Source organism: Lepidochelys olivacea (assembly GCF_965140295.1).
Source record: "Lepidochelys olivacea isolate rLepOli2 genome assembly, chromosome: 10".
Taxonomy (NCBI): domain Eukaryota; kingdom Metazoa; phylum Chordata; order Testudines; family Cheloniidae; genus Lepidochelys; species Lepidochelys olivacea.
In genome coordinates this window covers 3,584,740-3,611,219 of record NC_140420.1, presented here as the reverse complement: position 1 = coordinate 3,611,219, position 26,480 = coordinate 3,584,740, and the positions used below count along the sequence as shown (strand labels likewise).

Genomic DNA, 26,480 nt, shown 5'->3' with positions numbered 1-26,480 from the left:
ATCATTTGGTTACATTTGCTATGCGCTCTGGGATGGAAGGGCTGTATAAGTGGGTGAGGGCCAGACAGTGCCGTGGTTACCCTTGCCATACAGAATGGCGGAAAGCAGGTCAGCCGTCTCCATAACAGCATCCCTACCTGCTTCTCTGGATGGCCGTCTGTCTGAGGGAAGTGGGTAGGTCAGGGAGAATGTGCATTGCCCTTCTTCCCCTCCCCACTGGCTCTGGAGAGTTTCCCACTGAAACTCCTAAGGGCAAGCACTAGCTGAGGACTGAGTTGTGTTGCCAGGTAATGGTGAGGGGGACACACAAGGACTCCATGCCCAAAGACCTGTGTCCCTGCAAGATCCTTGCTTTGTTCTGCAATTTCTCCCCAGCAGAAGAATGTGGAGAGATTTTCTTGCCGTTTCCTGGCCCCATATGGGTATTACTGCCCAGAGGCACAGATGTGCCAAAATCTCTCACATGCATCAGGTGAGATGAAGGAACGGAAATATGTGTTAATTACTTGCCTCTCTGTGCATGCATGGCCACATAGGCTAGGAATTGATTTGTATCCATATGTATGACAGTGAATATTTATATACATTTACATACATAAATGCATAGGGTTGTTCAGTTGGCATGGGATTTTAAACAATTCTTGTATATAGATATCTACCTGCCATGGGTGTGAAGGGGTTAACAGTGCAATTTTCTGAATAAGGATAAAACATGCATGTACAAATAAAATTTATCCAGGGCCTGATTGATATCCATTGAAGTCAATGGAGAACCTCCCATTTACTACGTGGGCATTGGTTCAGACACGAATCTGTCTGCAGTAGGCATGCTGAAGTATATATGTGGTAACAGGAGTGAGTATCTGGTAAATCAGCTGTAAAACCTGTAAATCTGCAGTAAAACCTAGGATAGGCCGCACTCCTCACAGAGGAAAACCATTCTGGACCTATTTCAGAGTAACAGCCGTGTTAGTCTGTATTCGCAAAAAGAAAAGGAGTACTTGTGGCACCTTAGAGACTAACCAATTTATTTGAGCATGAGCTTTCGTGAGCTACAGCTCACTTCATCGGATGCATACCGTGGAAACTGCAGCAGACTTTATATATACACAGAGAATATGAAACAATACCTCCTCCCACCCCACTGTCCTGCTGGTAATAGCTTATCTAAAGTGATCATCAGGTTGGGCCATTTCCAGCACAAATCCAGGTTTTCTCACCCTCCACCCCCCCCACACAAATAGTGAATTTGTGTGGGGGGGTGGAGGGTGAGAAAACCTGGATTTGTGCTGGAAATGGCCCAACCTGATGATCACTTTAGATAAGCTATTACCAGCAGGACAGTGGGGTGGGAGGAGGTATTGTTTCATATTCTCTGTGTATATATAAAGTCTGCTGCAGTTTCCACGGTATGCATCCGATGAAGTGAGCTGTAGCTCACGAAAGCTCATGCTCAAATAAATTGGTTAGTCTCTAAGGTGCCACAAGTACTCCTTTTCTTCATTCTGGACCTAGCAGCTGTTGTAATGTCTGAAATAGAGAGTGAGCCATTGGCCCCCATTGAAGGGTTGATGTTGACTTCCGCTGGCACTGCGGGATCTTGACTCCTCTGAAAATGTTGACACTTGGTTAGGTGCTGGAATGTCGATTTCGGGCCTAACTTTCCACACCCAAGTTTGAAGATTGTGAACCTAAGCTCTCTGGGAAAAGCTGAGTGTAGCTAATCAGACAGTTGTGACTTACGGCTTTAAGGGTTACCCAGGAATATAGAAGGCTGGGTTGTGGATGCTTTGTTGACATGCTGACTATGTTCCTAACGCTGCTTATAGCAGAGAGAGCTGAGAAATGATGCTGGTTTCAGGCAGGGCCTTGTGGGATTCTGCAGGGAATCGAGGAAGTGTGGTTTGCAAGACATTGCTTCCTGCACCAGGTCTACCTGACATAATTTCTGCACTAGTCAGCACTTGTCACTTACAAGTTTCAGTTTAAATCTTATGCCCCCAAACCTCTTTTGCATACATGTTGCTCTCCCATTTGTCCAGCGTTGTCAGTTTCCCAGTCAGAAGATGAACTGTTCAGGAATGTAGGGGCAGCTGAATCTAGCCAGCACATGAAGGGCTTACTGAGGTAGGTGTCAGCAACTGGGACAAGCTTGAACATTTAAAAATAAATTCAGCCCCAAGTTCCTACATTGTCAAATTAATTGCTATTAAAATCCACCCTTAGCAAATTGCAACAGAGGGTTCCTTCATCCACTGGCAAGAGCTGGGAGTTTTGTTCCCATTAGTTAGTGTTTGTGCAGCTCTTGGAACATGCCAAGGTTGCTATTATGCGAGCTGCCAAGAGCAGAAGCCTGGATACACTTTCTTTAAATAGGAGATTGCAGCCGCATACAGTAACTTGCTAAAGAATCTCTTTCTGTTACAGGTTCCTCTGTGTGGCTCCCTGGGACTTCATCTGCCCAGTCTCTCCCCAGCAGGAACTCTGCCGGGTTTTGGAGCAGGCCATGGTGCTCTGTGACAGTCAGAGGATATGGGGGGAGGAGGAACATCTCGCACCTTTGGAGTTCTGAGAAAGGGAGGCAAAAGGTTCCTTGCAGCCAAGGCTCACTGGGCACAGTCTACAGGGCTGCACATTGCCGGAGTCCGAGTCCAGACACTCCCCAGAAAAGGAGTTTGCTCCATTGTAGCCCAGCCCTATTCTGCTCAGTAACAATCCCTGCAGTGAAGGCAAAGATCTGGGCAGAGAGGGATTAACCCTTTCCTTACCAATCCATTCCATTCCATTTGTTTAACCTATCTGTAGCTCTACCGTGCTCGTCACTGGAGAAGCCCTGAGGTGAGTGCATTGTGCAGTCAGCTCTTTGGAACACAGTCAGCAGTTACCACTTAAAGAAATCCGCAGTTATCATTATTCACGGTATTACCGTGGTGGCTAGAGGCCCCAACGGAAAATGGGGCTCCATTTTGCTAAGTGCTGGACATGTACATAGTAAGAACCGGGCCCTGCCCCAGAGAGTTTAGAACCTAAATGGACAAGATGGGAGAAAGGGCTTGGTATTTGACAGTGAGGAACTGAGGCCCAGAAAGATGAAGTGACTTGCCCAAGGACACATGGGAAGTCGGTGGCAGAGGAAATTGATCCTAGCTCTCCAATCCCAGTGCCTTCACTCACATGCGGCGTGGGTGGCGCTTACTGCACTCTTTCCCAGAGTCAGACTGAGAAATGCCACAGTAAACTCAAACATGACAATCTGGAAAGTGCTGGATTCGTTTTTTGGAGTGCTCTGCACTGTGGCTGATCTTGCTCCACTGCAAATAAAATGCCTCAGCAAGGTGTGGCTGGGAAAAGGTAAAGATCAGTTTCTCTCTGGTGAAATGTTCCTAAGTGGTGTTGGGCAACCAAGGCCAAACTGGTGCACAAAGGGGTAGGTGTAAGCGTTCAGTGAGTGAAAATAGCTCCAGCAAGGAAGCCAAAGAGATGTGGTGGTGTTAGGTAAGAGTCGTACCTGTATTAACCCTGGACAGCCATCAACGCTGCATTCGTGCTGCCGGGGTGAGAAACACAGAGGCAAGAGGTCTAGGAGGTTGTTCGGTTCAGTTTGTTGTTCTTGATTGTGCAACTCCCAATAAGGCTAGGACCTGCTCTGCAGGAAGCTATGTCATGTGACAAGCTGGAGGGGAATTACAGAGGAAGGGATTGTGAAGTGAATATGTTTACTTGGGACTGATTCTGAGTGGTGCTGAGGATCCTGCAACTTCCAGTTGACTTTAGGGTGTGCTGTAGGTGCCCAGCACCCTCAGGATCAAGCCCCTTTTTATTATGTTTGATCTTAACAGTCCCTTCTGGCTTTAAAATCTATAAATCTTCCGCTGAGGTAATGTTAGTCTTTCAGACTGCTTATGGCCCCGGTCAAACAACACACCTCCTCCATCCGTGTCATCTGAAGGACGCAGGGGAGAAGATCCTTCCCTGTCTTATTTCTGCACCCTTTGATTAGGAAAACAAGCAACATTTAAAAATCCTGTTTGCTTTTCATCCTTTTACGCTGCTTCCCACACACTCCGGCATCACTTTGTTCTCTTTGGGCAACAGATCCGGGCTTGCTCGGTTTCCCGAACTGGCACAGTCCCATCACTGCGGTGTTGGGGGTCTCAGTGGTGTATTCGAAGATTTGAGGGAGGAATTTTCAAATGGGCCCTGCACTGGTCTAGCTCAGCTCCCACTGAAGTCAAAGGTAAAATTCCCATTGATTGAAATGGGAGCAGAGTTAGGCCAGTGCAGGGCACATCTGAAAATCCCACCACCAATTTAAAAAACAAAGCCAAAAAACACGTGTTAGTCCAAATGTCACTGACAGAGTTTTGGTTCATTTTGGATGGTGCAAACTGTCCTCTTCCCCTTAACGCAGCCTCTCTTGAGCTTCAGCTGAGTCAACAGTGATTCGTAGGAGCAAGGAGAAAACATAAATAGGGGTTTGATTTGAAAGTAATGGAGAAAGAGCCATGAGTGTTTCCCCTTGGAGATCACTGGTTGCAGCAGGAGAAAACCTAAAATCCTACGACCCCGGATTCTTATCTCTTTGGAGCAGGTTTCACAGGCCAGTAACTCCAGTGAGCCGCCTCCTGATCTATGCCAGTGTTAGCTCTTCAGACAGGCTCTCCGCTCAGTAACAGGGCTCTTTGTGATTACAACAATTCCAGTCACCCCAGCGTTCCCTGGGCAGGTCTAGAAACCATGAGCTGCCGTTTATTAAACTGCTAAACACTATGAATAGTTTGAGAATTTCTGCCCTTCTTTGGCCCAGTTCTAAAATCCCTCTGGAGCGAGCACTGTATGTACTAACCTCTCCTTGGAGGTTTGTCAGGCCAGAGTAAATCGTGTGTGGGGAGGGTTTTCCTTGCTAGTCTAAATCTCTTTGGACTCCGAGAACAACCCAGACGAAGCCGAAATGGAGAGTTAGGATTGGCTGAGCTGTGGGATTTTCCATCTGAATTTACATATCACCCACTTCTCTGCATGCCTTTCTGTTTACATCACTTAAGAGCCAGCGATACACACAGACACACACACAGATAGTGGAAGAGACATTTTGAAAGAGTAAAAGTCTGCTGGAGCTGGAGCACTTTGTCCTGGGAGCCACTTGGTGAGCTTTGCTTCTTGCTTCCAGCTCGAATAGCCCGAGTGAATTTCGCACAAGGTAAAGCCCTGTGTAAGGAGTGTCTGTGCATGTCAGCAGAGTTTCTGTTTGAAGCATAGTCGGAAGGTGGCTGTTGTTTTTAGTAATCAGTGACAAGTGAGGGAAGTATTATGCGTGTTCATAGCTGTATGCAAAGCTAAGTAAGGAAGCTGAATGGAGCTAAAATTCAAGTCCCGGTTTGAAGTGGCTGTTACCCTTCGCCTGCACCTAATTGCAATACCTTAGGATATCTTAATGTGCTTGTATATAAGGTCAGCTTGATGCATCATTAACCCTTTCCTGTGCAGTGATCGGGGGACTTTACATTTCCAAACCTGTCACAAATGCTAACTAAGGAGGTCTCGTATGTCAGCTACTCTTAAAACTGCCACTCCATTGTAAAGTGCTGTGTGTTATTTAAAGGAAACGTGCGTTTGAGTGTTTTATTAGTATGGGAGTTGGTACATTTTCGATCTAAAAGCTGCTACTGAATTTCTGCACTTACATTTGGAAATCACCATTGTCACAAATTTTTCTGAAGGAATCGAGGGTCTGTTTTCAAGTGTCAAGTGCATGGGGTTCCTAGGTCCATTCATGGCTATCTTTTGCAATCCCTGCTCTCCGTAGTCTCTATTTCCTTTGCTCTGATGCTAGTTGAAAGTTTCTCTAGCAGTAGTGTTGGTTGGCTTTCATTGTATCTGATTGTTTCTGTTTTAAGCAGCAAAGTTCAGGGAGATGTAGTAATATGAGCAGAGAACTGAAACGCACTGAAATTTTTCTCTTCTCATTGCTTTTGTGACACTTCTAGTAAGGGGGCAATGGTTGGCATATTTCAGATGAGTCTTTAAAGCAACCCAGAACATGGGTAAAGCAAGTCATCCAATTTCAAAGCAGTGTAAAAAAAAAATGGAGGCTACATATGTTTGGGTAGAGATTATGGCTTGTGTTTCTCGGAATGCCTTTCAGCCAGAAGAATCCCCGTAGACTTCTTTAAATGGAATTGCTGGACCCTGCCAGAGGAATGCGGCCACCATTAGCATGGAACATAGTGGCTGTTTAACGGCGGACAACAGCAGTACACAACAGTTTAGGACAGGAGGTAAAGAAGAAATCGTCATACAATTGGGGTGAGTTTTAGGAAAGCAGAATGTAATGTGCTGCTTTTAGTGAGGAGGGTGAGGCAGGTTTTCTACCACTTGGCAACAGTTCCCTTGATATTGACAGGGATTTCTTTGATCACTTATTAAACTTTACCACTGGGTATTTGGTGGTGTTTAAATCTCTTCACAATTCAAGTGAAAGATGGCTTTTAAATCCACTGCAACCAATGTGAGTCAAACACCAAAGGTTTGATTGACTGAGGACAGATTAGCTTCTGTTTAGCTGCTGCTTTTTCACAGGCAAATTCCTTGGCCACAGAATATCTGAGGAGCCTGTGTATGAATTGTGGGAGCTGGGGAGGTGAGAAGTGTAGGGGCTGAGATCAGGGTCTGTGTTTGTACAGTAAGTTCCGTGGTCTGTTATCACTACTTCTGGGTTGGTCAGCAAATTCTGACATCCTGCCCAGAGTAGGCAGCTGTGCTTTGTTTCAGATGTGTATTTCTTGTGCACACATACAATAGCGCCAGGACTGAGGTTGGTGTGGATTCCTGGGGGAAGCTTTCCCCCCCCCCCCCAAGTTGCCTAAAATTAAGTCGGGGAAAGCATTGGGAAGCATAGTTTTTGTTTTCAGTGCTGCAAGATTGATTGTGACCTTTGACCTCTGATCTAAGCTGTGATGTGATCTAAGGAAAAACTAAATGCTTTATCCCCCTGAAAATTAGTTTTGATCCAGTTGTAAGAATGTGTACAAGTTATTGATTCCGTTTTTAAAACAAAATATTGCTCATAGTTTGTCCATAACTAAAACTGACTATTTTCTAGAAGGGGAAAACCACTTCAGAGGGGCTCAGAGAAGAAGCATGATGTCTGAGCCCAGCAAAAGAACACACACAGACAAGAAAGGCTGATTCTGTTCCTCAAGAACAGAGACCAGTGCTACAAAACCTGCCGTCCTGCATGGTAGTAACTGGGGCCCCTTTTATTGTACCTCTGTTAACAATATTTTGCATTTCTCCAGCGCAGTCTGTTGGCGGATCTCAACGCACTTTCTAGACCTCTCTAAAAGACTTGCAGTAGCTCAACCAGAAGTTACAGGCTGCTGCAGGAATCACTTGGTGAATTCTCTGGCCTGTGTTGGACAGGTCAGACTAGATCATCATTATGGTCTCTTCTGGACTTAACAATCTATTAATTCAGCTTCACAGCCCCTGTGAGGTGGGTATTGTTATCCCCATTTATACATGGAGACATTGAGACCCAGAAAGGTGAGGTGACTTTCCCAAGGTCGCCTAATGAGACTGCGGCAGAGCCAGGACTAGAACCCATGAATCTGGTCTCCTTTGTGCCTTAGCCACAAGGCTGTCCTTGCCTGCTTTTGCACCAGTCAAGGACTGAATAAACCATATAGCCTGAATACGGTCATAGAGAGACCGAGTCCCCTCCAGGACAGAAGTTGTGACCCACTGACAGTGGAAGGAGGCTCACACTGCTGATGGCTGCGCTGTCTCTGTGTTCTGTGCGTAGACTTGCAATTTCTAGGGCTGTCTCTGTCGCATACACACAGTTAATGGCTGAGAGAGAGAGAGAAGGCTCTGCTGAGCCCTGACATGTGACTCTGTCTTCGGGTGTCCGGAATTCTTTATCAAGTAGAGAAGGTGTGATATCTCCAGAGACGTTCAAAATCCACAAAGCTGGCCTCCAGCCTTTCTAGAGGGATACCCTTCCTTGAATCCAAGAGCCAGTTCTCAACAGAAGATGGCTTTTCAGCTTTCCATCAGACAACGTTTTTTGGCCTGGAAGTAAAACATAGACAGCCCATTCTTATTGCAGCTTGGCAAAGTGGAGAAAGCTCAATCCATGATGGCAGATTCTCTGTGGATTAACTGACCACCCAAAAACTGACTCAGGGGAGAGTTCTGGGTACGAAGAAATGTGACAGAACCTGGGAGATGTAGTTACTGATTCCCCATCGTCTCGTCCCCCACTCCAAACACGTCCTTTCCTTTCCATCTGCATTTGGCCCAGCGTGCTCGACGGTTGGACCAGCTCACCATTTACTTCACTTTGTTGCCCTCTCTCTGCCCTGTAATATTCTTTCCTAGGTGCTGTGCAAATAAGCTAAAGAATGTGTAACCCTCTACTACAGACTTGCAGAAGTTTGTGATTTTGTTATTAAAATACCTGCTATGAACTAAAGAAATTCTATGCCTCAGGGGCTCACACGAGATACAGTAAGAGGGGATACACACACACCCCGCCCCCCGTCCATCCTTGCCACCGTTAGGCTGGCTCCATGCACTGGCTGTGTTCTCTAGCAAACAGCCCTCCTTGGTATGATTTCAGCAGCATAGCGTAGCATTAGAGACCACTCCAGTGAAGCTGGCAGGGGGGAGGAAGAAAGCTACACATATGAGGCTTCTTAAGTGGACTGTATGGACCATTCGGCACATAAAATTGGGAGGTGGTTGCACATTCCTTGGCAAATACCAGACATTTTGCAGTATGAGGTTTCCCACCTTTCAAGTCCTTCTTCTTAGGTGCAAGTCTGTATCTAAGGAAATGCATTGGAGGGTTTCTGCCCCGCCCCAGTGAAAGTGTCCACATCACAAAACCCATCACGCCCCTCAGCCCCCTGTGGCCCAAACACGGAACACAGGTTGGGACGTAGACCCAGAAAGGACACAGAACTGTATTCAAGCAGGAGGATGGAAAAGCTCAGTGGTTTGAGCATTGGCCTGCTAAACCCAGGGTTGTGAGTTCAATCCTTGAGGGGGCCATTTGGGATCTGGAGCAAAAATTGGGGATTGGTCCTGCTTTGAGCAGGGGGTTGGACTAGATGACCTCCTGAGGTCCCTTCCAGCCCTGATATTCTATGATTCTAATAATGGGGGATTCCTTCTCTTGGGGAAATGGCTCTTCCTAGACCTGGCCTTCCTGCGCCCATTCCTGTTGTAAATAACTCTCCCCAGTGAAAGGGAGGGGATGCCCAGTTTTTGGGGAGCTCAGGGACCAAAAAGAGGGACATCCCTGGAAACGAGCAGGTTCACTGTTCCCGCTGCCTTGTAGGCAAGTGCATGAGAGAGGCCAAAAGCTAGACTGGCCGTAGGGAACATGCTCCCCTCTTATGCAAAGGTGCTCCTCCTGAGCAGGAAGAAAAGGAGGACTTGTGGCACCTTAGAGACTAACCAATTTGTTTGAGCATGAGCTTTCGTGAGCTATAGCTCACTTCATCGGATGCATTCAGTGGAAAATACAGTGGGGAGATTTATATACATAAAGAACATGGTTGAGGCATCTTGGCTTGGGAAGGGCAGTGGGGGAAATTCTCATTGCTGCTGACCCTGCAGAGAGAGGGTCGCTGTCCCTGTGAGCTGTCAGCCAGCCCCAGATTTTTTGGCTGGGTCACTTACCCAAGAATTCTGGGACCTAAAAGTTCAGTGTGAGGACTTGAATCCAGCCCACCTCCCTCGCTCTCCCTCGCTGCAGCGGCTTATGGTCAGTCATGTGATTTAGTGAAAGGCTGGCCCGAGTGCTTCCTCTTTTTGATTTTCTCTTGGCAAAAACAGGGAAGCTGCTTTTAGAAATAAGCTGCATGGCAGAGGAGCTATACAGACATCTGGATCTAATCAGGCTGGCTAGCTGTCCTCCCAGGCCTGTCCCTTTCCTAAGGTATGACCCCAAGGCCTTTGCCACTAGCTATGGCCCCTGGCTATGTGAACCGTTGATGCTTGCTTGGCTTTCTGGTGCAAAATGGAGATGTCCCTTTCCCTGCAGCAGTTGGTTGGATACCCCCTGCCCCTGTGGGAGATGACCCTATAAAGTCCTGGGTGGGAAAACTCAGCGAGGGTCTCCAAAAATCAGGACTCTAGGGCCTTCTCTGTGGAGATCTGCAGGGGGCTGCTTGGGTGGACACCTAAGGCCACTTGCTTTTCTGAGCAGCTGAGAAGGACATTGCAGTCCCAAGAATGTTGTTATTCCTTGTACATCTTGTATCCTAAAGGCTTCCTTCGGGATCACGGTGTGCATGTCTTGTGTATAACACAGAGTACGTCCTGGCATGAATGCGACATTGGGGCAGTCAGCCCCCTCACCTCAGGATGCGATTTTTGTCCTCCTCAACTGTGCTTGGAGCAGGGAAGCTGAAGGAAAATGCAGCGTGCTGTAGGGAAGTGCTGCAGATTCATCAAGAGGTGCTCTGCCTTCTGGGCTAGAGTTGATTCACTGCCCCCTATTGGTGTGAGGAGGATGTGGCTTTCGGATGTAAAATCAAAGTCCTGCCCACTTGTGGCCATCTAAGATCCCATGATCATTTTTGCAAGAGTCGAAAGGTGCTAACCCTAGTGGCCTAAGCAAACTCCAGCTTGAGTCTTTGACATTTGGCCTCCCTGGAATTCCCCTGGTGTCGTTGGCTGGGATATTCTTCATTGTCAGTCCGGCAACTGTTCTATAAGGTGGCTGCTTTTTAGAGGTGGCTGCATTTCAGGCCTCGGTGAAGTGATTCCTAGGCATGGTGGTTAACGTAGTCTGGGATGAAAGATGATATAAATAGAAGTCTGAGTTGTGGCTGCTGCTGTTCTGTAAGCAGCCGATATTCCACTCGGCATCCTGCCCATTCTTGCATTCTGCTGGTTTGTCGTTCAGGGAAGACCTGAAGCCAACTCCCGTCTGCCCAGCTCAGGGGGGCTGCTCGGCCAAGGAGACGTTTAGAAAGAAGAGTGGAAAATCCCCGTCTTCTGGCCAACGTTCCCTTATTTAGGGTTGGATCTAAAGGCCACTGAAGCCAATGGCATCTTTCCGTCTATTTGAATGGGCTTTGGATCAGTGTGTTCTTTCCCCATCCTTGATGTACCTGCTCAGTTCCCTTGAGAATTCAACAGTTACACACTCCCATCTGGAGAGGACAGGGAACCAGGGCCCCACAGGTCATGCAATTACATGACTGCACAAATTGCCTCTAATTGTCCTTCCTTTGACTAGTCCATCCCTGTGCCCCAGACCAGAGCTTCCCTTTCCTTTGTGAAGTCTCCATCCCGTATGGTTGCTAAGAAACCCTTCCAAGGGAGAGAGAGTGAAATGGAATCTGCCTGAGTCTGCATGCAGCCTGAAACATTCCCCAAGGAGGCAATTTGCTTCTCTTCATCTCAGGGGGTGTTTGTTCACTCTGAGCCTAACAAGAACACCTTAAATGTCAGCTCTTTTAGCTCCGCTTGCTGTGGGAGGAACGTCAAGCGGGAGCGCTGCTCCCCTGCTGCTGGATGAAATGGTGGGCACTGGAATGGAGGGAGAGGGCAGGGAGCAGGTAGATGCTGCCAAGGTTTGCTAGGGTGGGGAATCACGAGTTCAACCTCTTTCCCTCAAATTTAAGTCCCCTCTGTTCCTGCCTAAAGGGTGGGGGAAAGGAGAAACCTCCCCTCCCCAACAGCAAGCATCTCAACTGCTTCCTGCTTGCCAAAATACCACACCAACTCCCGCACTTCCTGGGTGCCCAAGCCCCTACCCAGCTCCCCCTTAACCACCCCTGCAGGGCAATTGCCTACTGAATCCTTGCCCTCTGTGCTGGGGCTCGTGCAATGCGCTGGGACTCAGGGGGGCAGCACAAATGCAGCTGAGCTGAACCTAAATCACATGGGGTGCTTGGCTGTCTGCATGAGCGCTGCCAGTGGGGCTGGGAACGGTTGGAAATGGGCACAGCGGTATCCTGGCCTGGGCAATGGGGAGGAGACATGCATTTGCATTAGGAGTTATTAATACAGTAGCACCAGAGGCCCCATCATGCTAGGCACTGTACAGCTACATAGGAAGAGATTGTGAACTCTGGGAGAAGGACTCTGAGCAGACTGGCCAGAGAGAGTCAGTGGTCTGCCCAAGGGCACGCAGAGAGTCGGTAGCAGAGCTGGGAATTGAACCCTGGTCTGCTGAGTCCCAGCCCAGTACCTTAACCACAAGCCCATATTATTTATTCCCATTCTTTGGGCTCTACAGCGATACTCATGACCAATTGCCAGGCTCTTGGTGGTGTCCAGCACCGCTTGAGACTCTGCTTATCTCTGGATTGAAGCAGCGCCACGCTGTTCGTGAGACCACTCCAGTAACTCTTAGCATCTCCTAAGGGAGGTGGCGTTTGAAAGTGGCCAGTGCACTGCTTCCAAAGAAATGGAAAATATTATCCCATAATGACTTTTTAAAACAGGCTCCGGTTTCTTGCTTTCTGAAACCACAGCCTGTTCCAAAAGTTTAGTTCTGGGGAACAGTTCTTTTCCCAGGACTGATCTATTGTACTGTGAATATTGGACAGTTGTGCAACATGGAACCTAAAAACTGTACAGTGTGTCCTGTCAGGCAGGGCTGAGTGGTGTCCTTTTGGCTCACGAGCAGAATGTTTAGTATAAACATGGCCCGGCATGATTGTCATGCTTATGAGGGCTGATCTACACTTAACAGTTAGGATGCGACAGCTACCTAGGTGAGGGGTGTGAAGAAACCAGCCCCCTGACTGACTCAGTTATGCCAACTTAACCCCAGGCGTAGATGCAGCTGTCTTACCAAAAAGTCATTCGGAGTGACGCTGTTCCTGCACCGATGGGAACCGCTTTCTGCTGGCGCAGATAGCCTCTGCACTGCGCAATTATGCCAGTGTAGCTGTGGGGGACATAGCTTTGCCAGTGTAGTCTCGGTCGCATAGAGAAATCTGTAAGTGTGAATTTAGACTAGGTTGTTGGGCCTGTTGTGGTAGCCCGCGAGGCAGTGCTCCCTTGAGCCAGTGCTGTAGAAACCCACCACAAAGACAGCTCCTGCCCCAAAGAGCTTAAATGGACATAGTGCAGAGGCCACATTTAGAGCCCTGGAAACCAAAGTCCTGAATGGAAGGAGCTGCCAGGGCAGGGGTCTGTCTAGTCCAGTCTCATCTTCAGTGCTTAGTGCCAGCTGCTTCGGAGAAATGGACCAGAAACACTGTGCTGGCCAAATATGCAATCGCTGGCCAGAGCAGATGTTTCTCCCTATCTGACCTCTGTTAGTGTTGGCTCGTGCCCTGAAATAGGAGGGTTTGGCTCCCTGTTTAATTATTTTTGTCCTCTCTAGTTGACCTGGAGATGTTCTTCCCTGTACAAATGTCTGATCCTGCATTGAATCCTCTTAATTAAGCTCTTGGACTCTGTTATCCAGTGGCAGTGAGTACCAAAGGATAACTATGCCTTGTACAAGCCTCTTGCCTTTCAAATTCAGCTGTCTCCTCTTTATCCACCAGACAGATACAGGAATGCAAGCTTCTCTGCACTGTCCATCCCCAAAGCACCTCAGCCTTGACAAAGAAGGGGAAACTCAAGAGGGGAACTCTGTCTCCTGGGCCCTGTGAATCCTTGTCTGCTGTGATGTAAAACTGGACTGAGTGACCCCGATGGGTGTTCCATGGTATCGCGCTGTAGTGGGCCCACACACTGAAGTTTCCATCATTGGAGCAATTAACGTACAATACTGCAGGGTTTTCTCTGTAGTCTGGGAAGTCTCCAAATAGCCATCAGATGGGTAACTAAAGTTCTCCACAAACCCTGGTCTGAATCTGAACTGGTGAGCTAGAGATGGCAGGCTCTGCATCTCATTCCCAATGGCCTGAGGCACCCAGTTCATGTCATGCACTTAACATGAGTCTGTTCCACACCAGTTAGTTGTTCTGAACAGAATTTGGGATGGGGGCCTTGTTGCGACTTGGTGTGCCTGTTTGTACTGCAAGATTGTGGGTGTGGAGAGCCTGGCACCCTTTCACCTGGAAGATGTCGCCTCCCCTAGGCCGAGAGAGGAAATGCTGCATTACTTTAGGTGAGGAGATTCAATATCACTGTGATCATTCTGAACAGCAGGCTCAGAAATAACAGCTAGGGAGGACTCCCTCTTAATTTGCTCCACCCACTCCCCATCTCTGTCACCAAAAGTTTCATGCATTTCTTTACATGGGGCCCAGAACCCGACAAATAAACAGCTCAGCGTCTGGTGGCTGTTGGCTGGGCTTTGCTGTTTAAACAAAAACCCACATGAGCTGCCTTACTGTTATAAGCCAAGGCCTGATGTGTGGGTGCAGGATGGGTGCAGGGTGAGAACCACGCCCACATGGAGTCCACTGAAGTCAGCAGGTATGCATCTGAGCATCAGGACCTGCTCACAAAAGTCTCATCCCAGGATCAGGACCCAGGACTCCTGGCTGACGCTACAGTAACAAACCAGGACTCCAGCCCTACATTAAAAAGCCTGGTGATTGTGTACTATCGAGCCAAAACCATGCAGGCACTGCTGTGAGTTGTAAGCTCCCAAAGGGTTTGTTTGTGTCAAACCTGTCAGAAATAATGATATTAAAAAGATGGAAAAATACCTTCATAACATTCTCTTTTTGCCATGAAATTTGCTAGAACAATTAATTGGTTCCGTCCCAGCAAATGTGTTCAAACAGGATCGGGCTTCAGCCAGCACTAAAGAAAGCAAACTCAGAATTTTCAGTGATTGTTTGTGGGCAATTGTGCGGCTTTGCAAATCTGAATCTAGTGAAATAGTTTAACCAGCTGAATAAGGGAACAGGGGTCTGGCAGCTTCCTGTCCTAAAGGAGCTGGAACTGCGAGCGAGATCCAGGAATCACAAACCTTTCATTGAATAAAGGTTTCTCTCCTGGTGTTGTCTGCCATGCAGCTCGGATCACGCTGAAGATAAGCTATTACATTTTTGCAAAAGTTAACAGAAAACCACGTGTCCTATTTCTGCCGGTGCAGGACCAGCCCATGCTACATGGTCTGAAAGCCCAGCACCATGGCCCTGAATCATAGAATATCAGGTTTGGAAGGGACCTCAGGAGGTCATCTAGTCCAACCCCCTGCTCAAAGCAGGACCAATCCCCAATTTTTGCCCCAAATCCCTAAATGGCCCCCTCAAGGATTGAACTCACAACCCTGGGTTTAGCAGGCCCATGCTCAAACCACCGAGCTATCCCATCAGCATGGACACATGTACAAAAAATAGCAAAACTGACATTGACTTGTCCACAAGGCCAGGAGCAGGCCTGTATCGACCACACTCTTGACTATGGGCCAGCCTTAAGGACGGGTGGTGAAGAAGAATTTCAGTCCACTGCTTCCTGAGCTGGGAGTTCTGGGGAGGCAGCCTACTCTGACTCTAGGTACAGAGGTTACTTCGAAAATCTCAGCAGCAGTAATCTTCCACCCCAGCTGATTCAGAGTGATGTGACCAGATTGCCAAGGGAAATGTGGCAAGCCCTTGTTTGGATGTTGGGTGGCCTTGAAGGGAGGAAATGGGAGAATTGACCCTTCACCTATAAAAGCTCTTGTCTGTGATTTGAATATGGAGTTTTTGCCGCGTGCTGGAAAGGTGGCTTGGGAGGCTGTGACGGGACCCCCGGGGTACAGCTTGGGTCTGTGGGACTGCTGTGCCCCCTTAACTCTCCAGCCTGGGCTGTCTCTCACAATGCTTTGCCAGTGCCAAGCAGCAAACCCCTCCAGGCATTGTGATCACTCAGTCACCAGCATGCAGAGACACACCCAGCTAAGGTGTGTGAGTGCTCTTGTGAACTGTACACAGGGAAATACCAGCAAGCCTCCCAAGTCCTTCTTTGGAGCAGGGCAAGTTTATTAACTAGCTCACGACTTCATCAAAGGAAAGTGGACATGCACCAGCCTTTGTAACCTGAGCAGATTCCGACGCACTTCAGACAAACTCCCTGGTTAAGAGAAAACATTACAATAAGTGTATTAGCTACAGAAAGATAGATTTTCAGTTATTATAAGTGGCAGGCATAAAAGGTCAGAGATAGTTACCAAAGACAATAAAAGGTAAAAAGAACAGGAGGACTTGTGGCACCTTAGAGACTAACACATTTATTAGAGCATAAGCTTTTGTGGGCTACAGCTCACTTCATCGGATGCATAGAATGGAACATATAGTAAGAAGATATATACATACATACATACAGATAAGTTGGAAGTTGCCATACAAACTGTGAGAGGCTAATTAGTTAAGATGAGCTATTATCAGCAGGAGAAAAAAACTTTTGTCGTGATAATCAAGATGGCCCATTTAGACAGTTGACAAGAAGGTGTGAGGATACTTAACTTAGGGGAAATAGATTCAATATGTGTAATGACCCAGCCTCTATTCAAACCCAAGTTAATAGGATCTAGTTTGCATATTAATTCAAGCTCAGCAGTTTCTCATTAGAGTCTAAAAGAAAAGGAGGACTTGTGGCACCTTAGAGACTAACCAATTTATTAGAGCATAAGCTTTCGTGAGCTACAGCTCACACAAGTCCTCCTTTTCTTTTTGCGAATACAGACTAACACGGCTGCTACTCTGAAACCTGTCATTAGAGTCTGTTTTTGAAGCTTTTCTGCTGTAAAATTGCCACCCTTAAATCAGTCTAAATCCTAAACCTTATTTGACTAACCAGTATTTGGATCAAGTAGTTTTTCTCATCCCACTGGATGTTGCAGGTAGGTTACAGTCCTTAATACACAGGCTTCCCATTTACACCTGGGACCAGTCTCCTCAGTTCAAAGTCTTTGCCTTCCCGGTATTTTTGTTGCTTTCACTGTAGGTGAGGGAGGAGAAAGGTAATCGCATGGTGCCACTGTCCCTTATTTTATACACTCAGTCCATGTATCTGGAAAATACTAGCCTAGACATGTCCTGGTGGGCCATGCTGAGTCACTGAGTTGAACGATCCCCACTGGTGAGGTGCTTGCATAACTGCTGTTGAATTGTAAATCCCTTGTTTACTGTTCCCCCGCTGGTCAGTGACTGGTGATGATCATTCTGCGCCTGCCCCAGTGTTGGTCACCTCCTTTGTCATGGTCACTGGAGAACTAGCAGCGGGCAACTCCCAAACTCACAACATATTTCACTCACAACCATACTGCAAAATCTCATGACTTCTTGCTCACGACCGATATACATATTTTTGACAGAACCATAGGTTTCAGCAGATCATGACCTTTCCTCTGATATCTTACATGGCATGCTTTGCATGAAATAGCACAACCATGTATGATGAATGATGAATGTGGGGGTTACAGGGCACTACTTTAAGGTCCAGTGTGTCACAGAGGTCTAAGCCTCGACGTTAGAGTGAACGTGGACCCTCTGGGACCAATCCAAGCAGGGTCAGCTCAGCCCAGTGTGTATGCTTCACTGTGCGAGTCTCCTTCCGATGTAGCTTTAAAGCCAGAGGTCCTGCTTGTTCTCTAGGGATGCAGAAGCCCCCCTACTGCTTTTGTAAGATCAGGTTTGCCCTGGTACCTGTGGCAAAATTTCCCCTTCTGCTGTTGTGCATCCTCCTATATACTTGCTGCCACTCTCCACCCTAGAGGTGGCTGCATTTCGGGGGCGCTGTTTGTACAGAGTCTTGGAAAGCATTTTGGGAAATGGAAAATAAAATTCTCTCTCATGCTCGAGCCATTTATCCAAGTAGCTCTAAATCAGGGGTTCTCAAACTGGGGGTCGTGACCCCGAGGGGATAGTGAGGTTATGACCTTGGGTGTCATGAGCTGTCAGCCTCCACCCCAAACCCCGCTTCACTCCAGCATTTATAATAGTGTTAAATATAAAAAAGAGTTTTTAATTTATAAGGCGCGGGGGGGTCGCACTTACAGGCTTGCTGTATGAAAGGGGTCACCAGTACAGAAGTTTAAGAACCACTGGTCTAGATCTCTCAGCCTTGTTCAAACTCCTCAGAGTGCCATTCTCTTGTGGATAACCAGGTAATTATTTGGGATCCATTTCAGGTTACACCATCCCATCATGATAGCTACATGTGTAGGGTAGAGGCTGGGGGAGAGAAGGGGAAAGCGGCAAAGGATCTGCGTTAGGGGAGAGTAGCAAGTGGGTGTCGGTTGGGAAGGAGGGAGAGAGCCGGGAAAAAAAGAGGGCTAATGGAACTGTGGAAGAAGAGAGGACCAGGAAGGGAAGAGAACAATAACTAATCCCTGCAGAGAGAGCACCTCTTCTCAGTCACGAGTGAGCTGTGCTGCATCGTGTATCTTACACTTTAAAGAGACTCCTGTGTATTGTTGCTGGTGGGATGCTGTCTCACCAGGGCAGAGTTCAGAGCTGTCTGTCTGCCCCTAAAGCACTGAAGCTACGTTTTTAGAAATGGCCAATGCTTTTGGGCCTCTCAGTTTTTGGGTGACCAACTTGACACCTTTGAAGAGACCTGGTTTCGAGAAAGGGCTGAGCCTCCACCCTCCGAAAAAATCTCGGACTCCTTTAAGGCATCTTCAGTTAGAGACCCATGTTCAGCAGACGCTCTTGAAAGCCTGAATGTAGTGTAGCCATGCGTGGACAGTATAATGTCAGAAGGTGATTCGTGGGTTAGGAGGGACGTTCTTCTGATCTCCTCTGCCCCTGCAAAAATAACCAACCCTCCAACTTTTTGTTCTTCCTCCAGAGCAAACTTCCCATGACTAATAAATGCTGGCCTAGATTATGAGCTCAAACAAGAGCGCTCGCTACAATCGCTTCTCCAGTGGTGCAGCAAACATCACTACGTCTGAGAACACTAACGGAGTAAGGAGCAGAGCAGGGGCGAGAAATTGGGGGGGGGGAGGAGAAGTATTTCTGGCCTCTTACGCCCTCCTCTTTGTTTGGCCAAAATAAAGATGATGAATGAAAATTTGGCCCTTGGGGCTGCGATCTCCACAAATAAAATCTTAGCAATCTTCTTGTGTATTTTATCAACCTTGGCTGAGTAGCAATCCCCAGTCCATGCTAGATCAACATAAGAACGGCCACACTGGGTCAGACCAAAGGTCCATCCAGCCCAGTATCCCGTCTTCTGACAGCAGCCAGTGCCAGGTGCCCCAGAGGGAGTGAACCTAAGAGGTAACGATCAAGTGATCTCTCTCCTGCCATCCATCTCCACCCTCTGACAAACAGAGGCTAGAGACACCATTCCTTACCCATCCTGGCTAATAGCCATTAATGGACTTAACCTCCATGAATTTATCCAGTTCTCTTTTAAACCCTGTTATAGTCCTAGCCTTCACAGCCTCCTCAGGCAAGGAGTTCCACAGGTCGACACATGGTGACATTAATTCTGCCTTCCTTTCAGACGAGAATGGAAACGACTTTTGGGCCTGCCTATTCCGCTGTGACCACCATCACGAAAGGTGAGCATCTCGCTGCCCTGGAGCACTGCAGCCTTGCCGGAAGGGCAACTTACCACTTTGATTGAATTCTTCCTTCGCTGCACAGATTGAAGTGAACCAAAGCTAGTCACTGTGCGTTCGCTGAGGGACAAGCAACAAGTCACATGCGGTCCCAGCCCAGCTTATTCTAGGGCTCTGATCACCAGGCAGGACAGAGATAAGTGTCAGTGGAAATGCTTTCCAATCAGTCATACTTCACGGTGCTGCGGGGGAGCCCCTGCTCTGCCCAGGACTGCACAGCAGTGTCCGTTCTCTCCCCTGTTCCAGTTACGGTCCCCTCCTTGTGAACCTCCCAAGTGCTTGCTGTTAGGGCAGATACTTTCCATCTTGCTCTCTGCCCAAATGTGAATTATTTTGGACAGGTTGAGCAAAATCCCCTCAAGTTGTTTTGAGTTTAGCAAGGGGGGACTTCACTTTTCCCATTTAAGAACAAATAAATCCTTGCCCTTTTTTCTTCATTTAAAAAAAAAAAAAGTGCACAGGATCCAAGAAAGGGAGTCCACAACCACCCGAACCAAAAGTCCCCTTTAAGAAGACCCTGAAACCTACCCCAGCTGACAGAATTCTCTTACTGCTCTGGGAAGCAGGCAGGCTTTCTCCCTTTTCCTTGGGCATCAAGTCAGGGAAGGAGCAGCTTGCTGGAGGGCATAAGGCCCTTATCTCAGAGCCTTGAGACAGAGCAACCAAACTTACCATCAGCGAACAAAAGTCTAGGCCAGGCTGGTGTCCAGGGGCCTGCAACCCACAGTATCCAACATGACTTCTGGTCCCCTGAGTGCTCAGCTTCCCTTTTCCTGTTTAAATAGCCCAGCATCACTGCGGGGCAGGGTGCTCCTTGATTGGTCCCGCGCTGTCTTGGCTGTAAGCGCCAAACTATCCCTTAAAGGGGTAGTACACCCCACCTCACAGGGCTCCAGCCAAACAGGGTAGGAGCAGGGCATGAACATAGACCTCACAGAGGACCAGTGGCTTTGCTTGCCTTGACAACATTGCTTTTGCTTTAGCAAAGCTAAGACTCTTCTACAGGCGCAAGTGACATAGTAAAAGGAGCGCTCCCGTCACAATGCATACTCACAAAGGGGCGGAGTAAAGGTTACACTTGCCGCTATACCTGTCACATTTCCAGACGTTTGAGTAGTTACATTTACAACCTTAGTGTAAATTCGTAACAAGCTGATCTTTATATGAACATCTCCTCTCTGGGTATAGCCGCCTTCCCTGGCGCCCAAGGAATATCCAGACCTCCCCTGATATAAACAATTTACAAGAGGATAAATGTTAAGGCTTTTCAGACTATTTTAAGCTGATAGCTCGAGCGGAATGTCTGTTTCTCTTTCTTGCTGGGCCAGCTCCCCTCAAGGAAGCATTGGTGATAAGGTATTGATTGCGCTGCCCTTCCTGGGGCCTCCAGGGGAGAGAGGAGAAATCCCTATTCCTTTTCTTTCGCGTCTCCTAAGTTTGCAGCCCCGTTCGCAAGAGCCTTTGCTCTTTAAAGGTGCCGCGAAAAACCTGAAATGTTTCTTTTGCTTTAAAGCTGACGGGACCAATACCTTTAAGCAGCACCGTAGGACTCCATCCTCATCCAGCACGCTCACCTACTCCCCGCGAGACGAGGACGATGGCATGGTACGTATTTCACGGGAGTGACCTTTCTGATCCCACTCGCAGGGGAGCGCATTGTCTGATTATCCCTTTTGAGAGCGCTCTGCCAGGCAAGTCTCGATCAGGGCATGTGCAGTTCCTGGACAGGACAGTAGCACAGCTAGACCTGTCTGGTCTTTGCTCGGTTTACTGGAGACACAGAGTGGTGTGACAGGGAGCTGTGGGAGGGCAGGTGAGTATCGCTTTGGCAGGCAGAGAGGTGGCGGTGCTCCCTGATGGTCGATATCAGTCGGGATTAGACCTCCGCGTTCGTGGCTGCCCCTGTCTGGTGCTCAGACCGCGAGGCCATGTGTCTGTCAGGCTCTAGCAGTTTCTGGCTGGGGTGAGATGTATGCGTGGGACTCTTCAGACTGCAGCCTTAGCTTTGGAGGTGATGGGCCTCATTTTCAAAAGCAGGTGCCAGAGTTGTGCCCGCTGAATGTCCATGCAGACCAGCTGCAAAGCCCACAGGTCTACTTGTGCCCAGGCAGCAGCTCCCTGTGTGGGAACATTCTGCCCCAAGTGTCACTTGTTACCCAGGGTGGAGAAGGGCTTGAAACAAAACTGTTTTTCGAAGGGTTTGGGGTCACAGTTGCGGCCTGCCGGTCTGAACCAGGCCCCTTTTCAGCAGCGCCAGCCGCCACAGTTAGATAAGTAGCTACTTCCACAGAATCTTTTATTTGCACCTCTAGAGGGGGCCCCTCACTAGAGAATGAAAATCTGGAACCAGAATCCGAGCTAGACAGGCCGTGATTGTGCCGAAGGGCTGTGCTTCATATTCACCCCATCCACTGGAGCCAGTGGGTTTTACCCCAGCCACGGATGACCCAGTGTGAAGTTCTTAAAGCAAAACGTTCCCGAGTCTCCAGATAGCCTCGCAAAAGGAGACCTTTTTGTTTGTATCTGGCTAACTGATTCATCACACACACATCTCTGAGTAACTTCCCTCCTCAAGGATCAGGTGTTAGCACAGGGTTTGAGAGCAGTGTGGTTACGGGGCAGTTAAATCTAACTTAGACTGAGGGCTTTTTGAAACAAACAAATAAAACACCCACCTTAGTCTGAGTAGATTTTGTCAGACTTTGATAATGCTTAGTCCTGCCATGAGTGCAGAGGACTGGGCTAGATGACCTCTTGAGGTCCCTGCCAGTCCTGCGATTTTATGATCCTTAATTTCAATGCACATAGTTATGGGAGGGATGTAGGGCTTGATCATTTGCTGGTGCTGTTCCCCCAAAGTGTAAAGCACATGCTTAACTTTGAGTATGAGAGTAATCCCTTACAGTTAAGCATGTGCTTCAATGTTGAGCTGGATCAGGGCCAGACTGCTCAGCAATTTGCAAGATCAGGCCCCTAAACTTTCCCCTAAATTGTTGTGTCAAGGGCTGTGATGCTTTTGTGAAAATCTCCACACCCTCTTGTCATTCAGTTAAAAAAAACACATAAGAGAATTGTTATTAATATGAGGCCAGATCCTCATCTGGGTTAAATCTGTATAGCTCCATTGGCTCCCTGGATCTGGTCCATTACGCCTGCTACACTGCCCTGCTCTTGAATCCTATGTTCCAAGCTTTGATTTGACGCATTCCTCTAACATCTAGTGCTTTAAAACCCTAACAATATAGACAGAGGAAAAAGATTCCAGCTGGGATTTTCAGAGGAGACTAAGTTAGAGACCTAGGTCCCCTTGCATGTAGGGCTCCAAACGCCAATCGAAAACAAAATAGATCTCTTGTAAGAGCTGTCCCCTCCAAAATGTGCAACGCGTCTTCCCTACAGTGCTACACATCAGTCAGCAAAAATAGCAATAATCATAACGAACACAGGAAGCCACCCAGTTGGTGAAGAGCTCTGGACAAGGAGAACTGCGAAGCCATGACTGCCTGAAATCCCAGACTGACTCTCGCTAACCCTTGGGAAAAGCTTCCGTTCCCTTCCCCAGAAGGTGCCAGAGTCTCGTCACCCATCGCAGAGGCAGCTGCAGGCAAATCCGAGCTCTCTTGGGAATAGGATACTTTTCTTTTAATTGCTGGTAACGAAACCAAAAGTAGCCAAGTGCTGTCTTCATGCGGGGCGAAAGCTGCTGGTTGCCCTACTGGGTGGTGACCAAAGGCTGTTCGGAAACCTACACAGCATGATCCTATCCTTGTTGGGCCCTGCGGGAACGTACAAGGGTACAAGCTATAGGCCCGGTTTTCATTTACACGATGGCCGCTCTAGCAGTGTGCGAAGTGTACCGTCTTCCCAGCACAGTGTGAAGTGGCCTTAGTGTAAATGCTAATGGCTAACACTGAGTATGAGGAAACGCTTGACAATGGTGGGCCTGTTTCTGCCCTTGGATATGGATTCTCAGCTCCCACTCTATTCGGTCGGGGTTGTGCCTGGGGGCGGAATAATGCCTGTGAAATGCACTAGGTTGTTAATTCTCCACCAAGGGAAGTTACAGAAGCCCCATCGCTTGCGTTATCTGAAGATGGAATGGACAGAATTTTGAAGGATCTGGTGTGAAACAACCCAGCCTTGGCGGAGGAAGGAGAGACTAAACAGCACCTCTGCTAACAGACCTCTTCCCTCTCAAAGCCCTGGGAGAACCAATATGTGCCAAATCGTCACTGCTGGTCACCAAGCCCCTGGGCCAGGCAGTCCCTAGTGGTCATTAGCCGGCTCATTAAAGCCTTGCTCCGTGTAGATCTGTGTCCATGTGCATCCAGGAGACAGACGTTCTCCTTGTGTGGCACGTGAAGCTCTTCTGTCGCCCTGGGCCCTGAGTTGTTTTATTGCAATAACGGCTCGATGCTGCATGGAGCCCGGCCCCATTGCGCTGTGTGCTGCTCACACATGTAGTGAAAGACATTTCTGCCCCAAGGCGCTTACATCTGAATAGCCAAGAGCAAGGGAGGAAGAGGAACCTGCCCGGGTGGGGCAGCAGGGAATAAAGCCTAGGTCTCCTGTCTGTGGCAGCATGCTGCCTCCATGCTTTTGTATCTGCAAAACTGAGGACGATATTTACCTCGAGGGGGTCACCTCCCCAGACATCCGATTTTGCTCACTGTCGTTTTCCTTTCAAAAATTCTAAGTTAACTCATCGATTCCTTGTCATTTCCATTTATACCACTGCTGAGCCGCCCGGAACCGAGCCCTGAATCTTCCGCTACAAAAACTTCATTTCCCTACCTAATTACCCCATGTGCCCTCCTTCCCCCAGTAAATCCGTGCAGGTATATTCTAGCTACACCTATCTAAATCTCAGACACATGCAGAGTAGCATTGTTGACAGAACTGCCCCTTCTAGCGTGTGTTGTCTGACTACTGAGGTCAAGCTCCTGCAGTGACTTTCTTTGTTTAATAACTTTTTATTATCTTCCCACCAGTAGCACATTCATGGCTGAGTGCATAAAACTGATTTAACCCATTGGAACTACTCAGCGTTGGGTTTATATATTTACCTAACAATACATTTGCCTACTCTATTAAAAAGAACTCTAAGCTTTGGCTTTTAAGCAGATGCAGTAATGATACAAACTTGAATTCTAGTGTCATTACGCTCTGGAGACGGTAAAAGCAGAAGACCAGTTGGTCCTACTTGCTCATCTTCTTTGGTCCAGTTCAGACTTGTCCCCATCCTGCAGTACGCGGTGGTGTGGCTTGGCCACTTTACTTAAAAAATCCCAAAGCCTTTGGTTTTCCCTGCACTTCCCTTGGGGAGCCCATTTTACAGCCTGCTACATCTTGCTAGCAGAGATGTTCCCTGATTTTCTCCTACTTATTTTCCAGTCGTGCACTCGTTAAGGCTCCTCTTAACCCATTCCTGTCTGTCCTGGGTCCTGAGCCTGTAAACCCTGACGTGAAAATGCTCGTTGGGGTTACTCATGTGAGTAAGGGCTTGTAGCATCAGCCTTTGGTGCAACCTCTGCTTGTCCCTTCTCAGTCATTGTTGAGCCAAGCTAGGGAAGGGGCCTCGAGAGGTCATCTAATCCAGCCCCCTGTGCAGGGGCAGGACCAAGTAACCTAAATCATCCCTGACCAGTGTTTATCCAGCCTATTTTTAAAAACCTCTAGTGACGGGGATTCCACAACCTCCCTTGGAAGCCTAGACCAGAGCTTAACTACCCTGAAAGTTTAAAAGGTTTTCCTAATAGCTTCGCTTGCTGCAGATTAAGCCCGTTACTACCTGTCAGGGAGAGCAATCGATCATTCTTTATAACAGCCCTTACCAGATTTGAAGACCATTATCAGGTCCTCCCTCAGTTGTCTTTTCTCAAAACTAAACATTCCCAGTTATTTTAATTTTCCTCACAGATCAGGTTTTCTAAACTTTTAGCATTTTTGTTGCTCTCTTCTGGACTTTCTCCAATTTGACCACATCTTTCCTAAATAGTGGTGTCCAGAACTGGACACAATATGCAGCTGGGGTCTCTCACCAGTGTGAAGTAGACTAGGACAATTCTCTCCCATGGCTTACATATGACACTCCTATTAATACATCCCAGAATGATATTAGCCTTTTTCACAGCTGCATCACATAGTTGACTCATGCAGTTTGTGATCCACTATAACCCCCAGATCCTCTTCCACAGTTCTACTGCCTAACCAGTTATTCCCCATTTTGTTGTTGTGCGGTTGATTTTTCCTTCCTAAGTGTAGTACTTTGCACTTGTCTTTATTAAATTTTATCTTGTTACAAATCAGAGAACTGGTCTGAAATTAACACTCATTTTGAATTCTAAACCTGTTATCCAAAGTGCTTGCAACCCCTCCCAGCTTGGTGTCATCTGCAGATTTTATGAGCATACTCTCCACTTCATTATCCAAGTCATTAATGAAAATGTTGAATAGTGACAGACCCCTGGGAGAACCACACTAGATAGACCCTTGCAGTCTGACAGCTAACCACTGATAACTGCTCTTTGAGAACCGTCTTTCAACCCGTTGTGCACCCGCTTTATAGTAATTTCGCCTAGACCAGATTTCCCTAGTTTGCATGCATAACACTTTCAGTCTTTTCTCCATCAGTCCATCCCTCCTGCTCCCTGCAGGTTTTTGTTACTCCTCTCCAAAGTCTTTCCAGTGTGTCAGTATCACTCTTGCACCGAGATGCCCAGCAATGGATGTACTAGAGGGTGTTCATTCGCCCTGCCCCTTGCTAGGCTGAAGAGTTTCCTCCATTGTTGCTTTAAGGCTGAATTGGAAATGCTAAGAGCCATGCTGATGGTTAATATTCCAGTGGCAACATCCCCTGCAAAGCCAATCCCAAAGAGCCCTGCAGCCAGAGCAACCTCCTTGATTGGTGCATGCAAAGCCCAGTTAGCTCTCCCCTCCCAAACAGGAAGCAACAAAGCCCGGCTGTTCTTGAATTGAATTG

At 47.8% G+C, this 26,480-nt stretch overlaps 1 protein-coding gene across 4 annotated transcripts in view; it reads left to right on the top strand.

The window, feature by feature from the left end:
• Positions 1-26,480, top strand: part of TRAF7 (TNF receptor associated factor 7) — a 47,841-nt gene that overhangs the window by 2,531 nt on the left and 18,830 nt on the right. The window contains exons 1-5 of one of the 4 annotated variants that reach the window (XM_084641515.1): positions 5,046-5,200; positions 6,146-6,306; positions 18,718-18,836; positions 19,381-19,438; positions 21,012-21,103. In XM_084641515.1, coding sequence (XP_084497641.1) covers positions 18,756-18,836; positions 19,381-19,438; positions 21,012-21,103 — 231 coding nt within the window. In that variant the 5' untranslated portion in view covers positions 5,046-5,200; positions 6,146-6,306; positions 18,718-18,755. Of the gene's footprint in view, positions 1-5,045; positions 5,201-6,145; positions 6,307-18,717; positions 18,837-19,380; positions 19,439-21,011; positions 21,104-26,480 lie in introns of those variants that run through there. The other 3 variants (XM_084641514.1, XM_084641517.1, XM_084641516.1) reach the window with 3 other exon arrangements.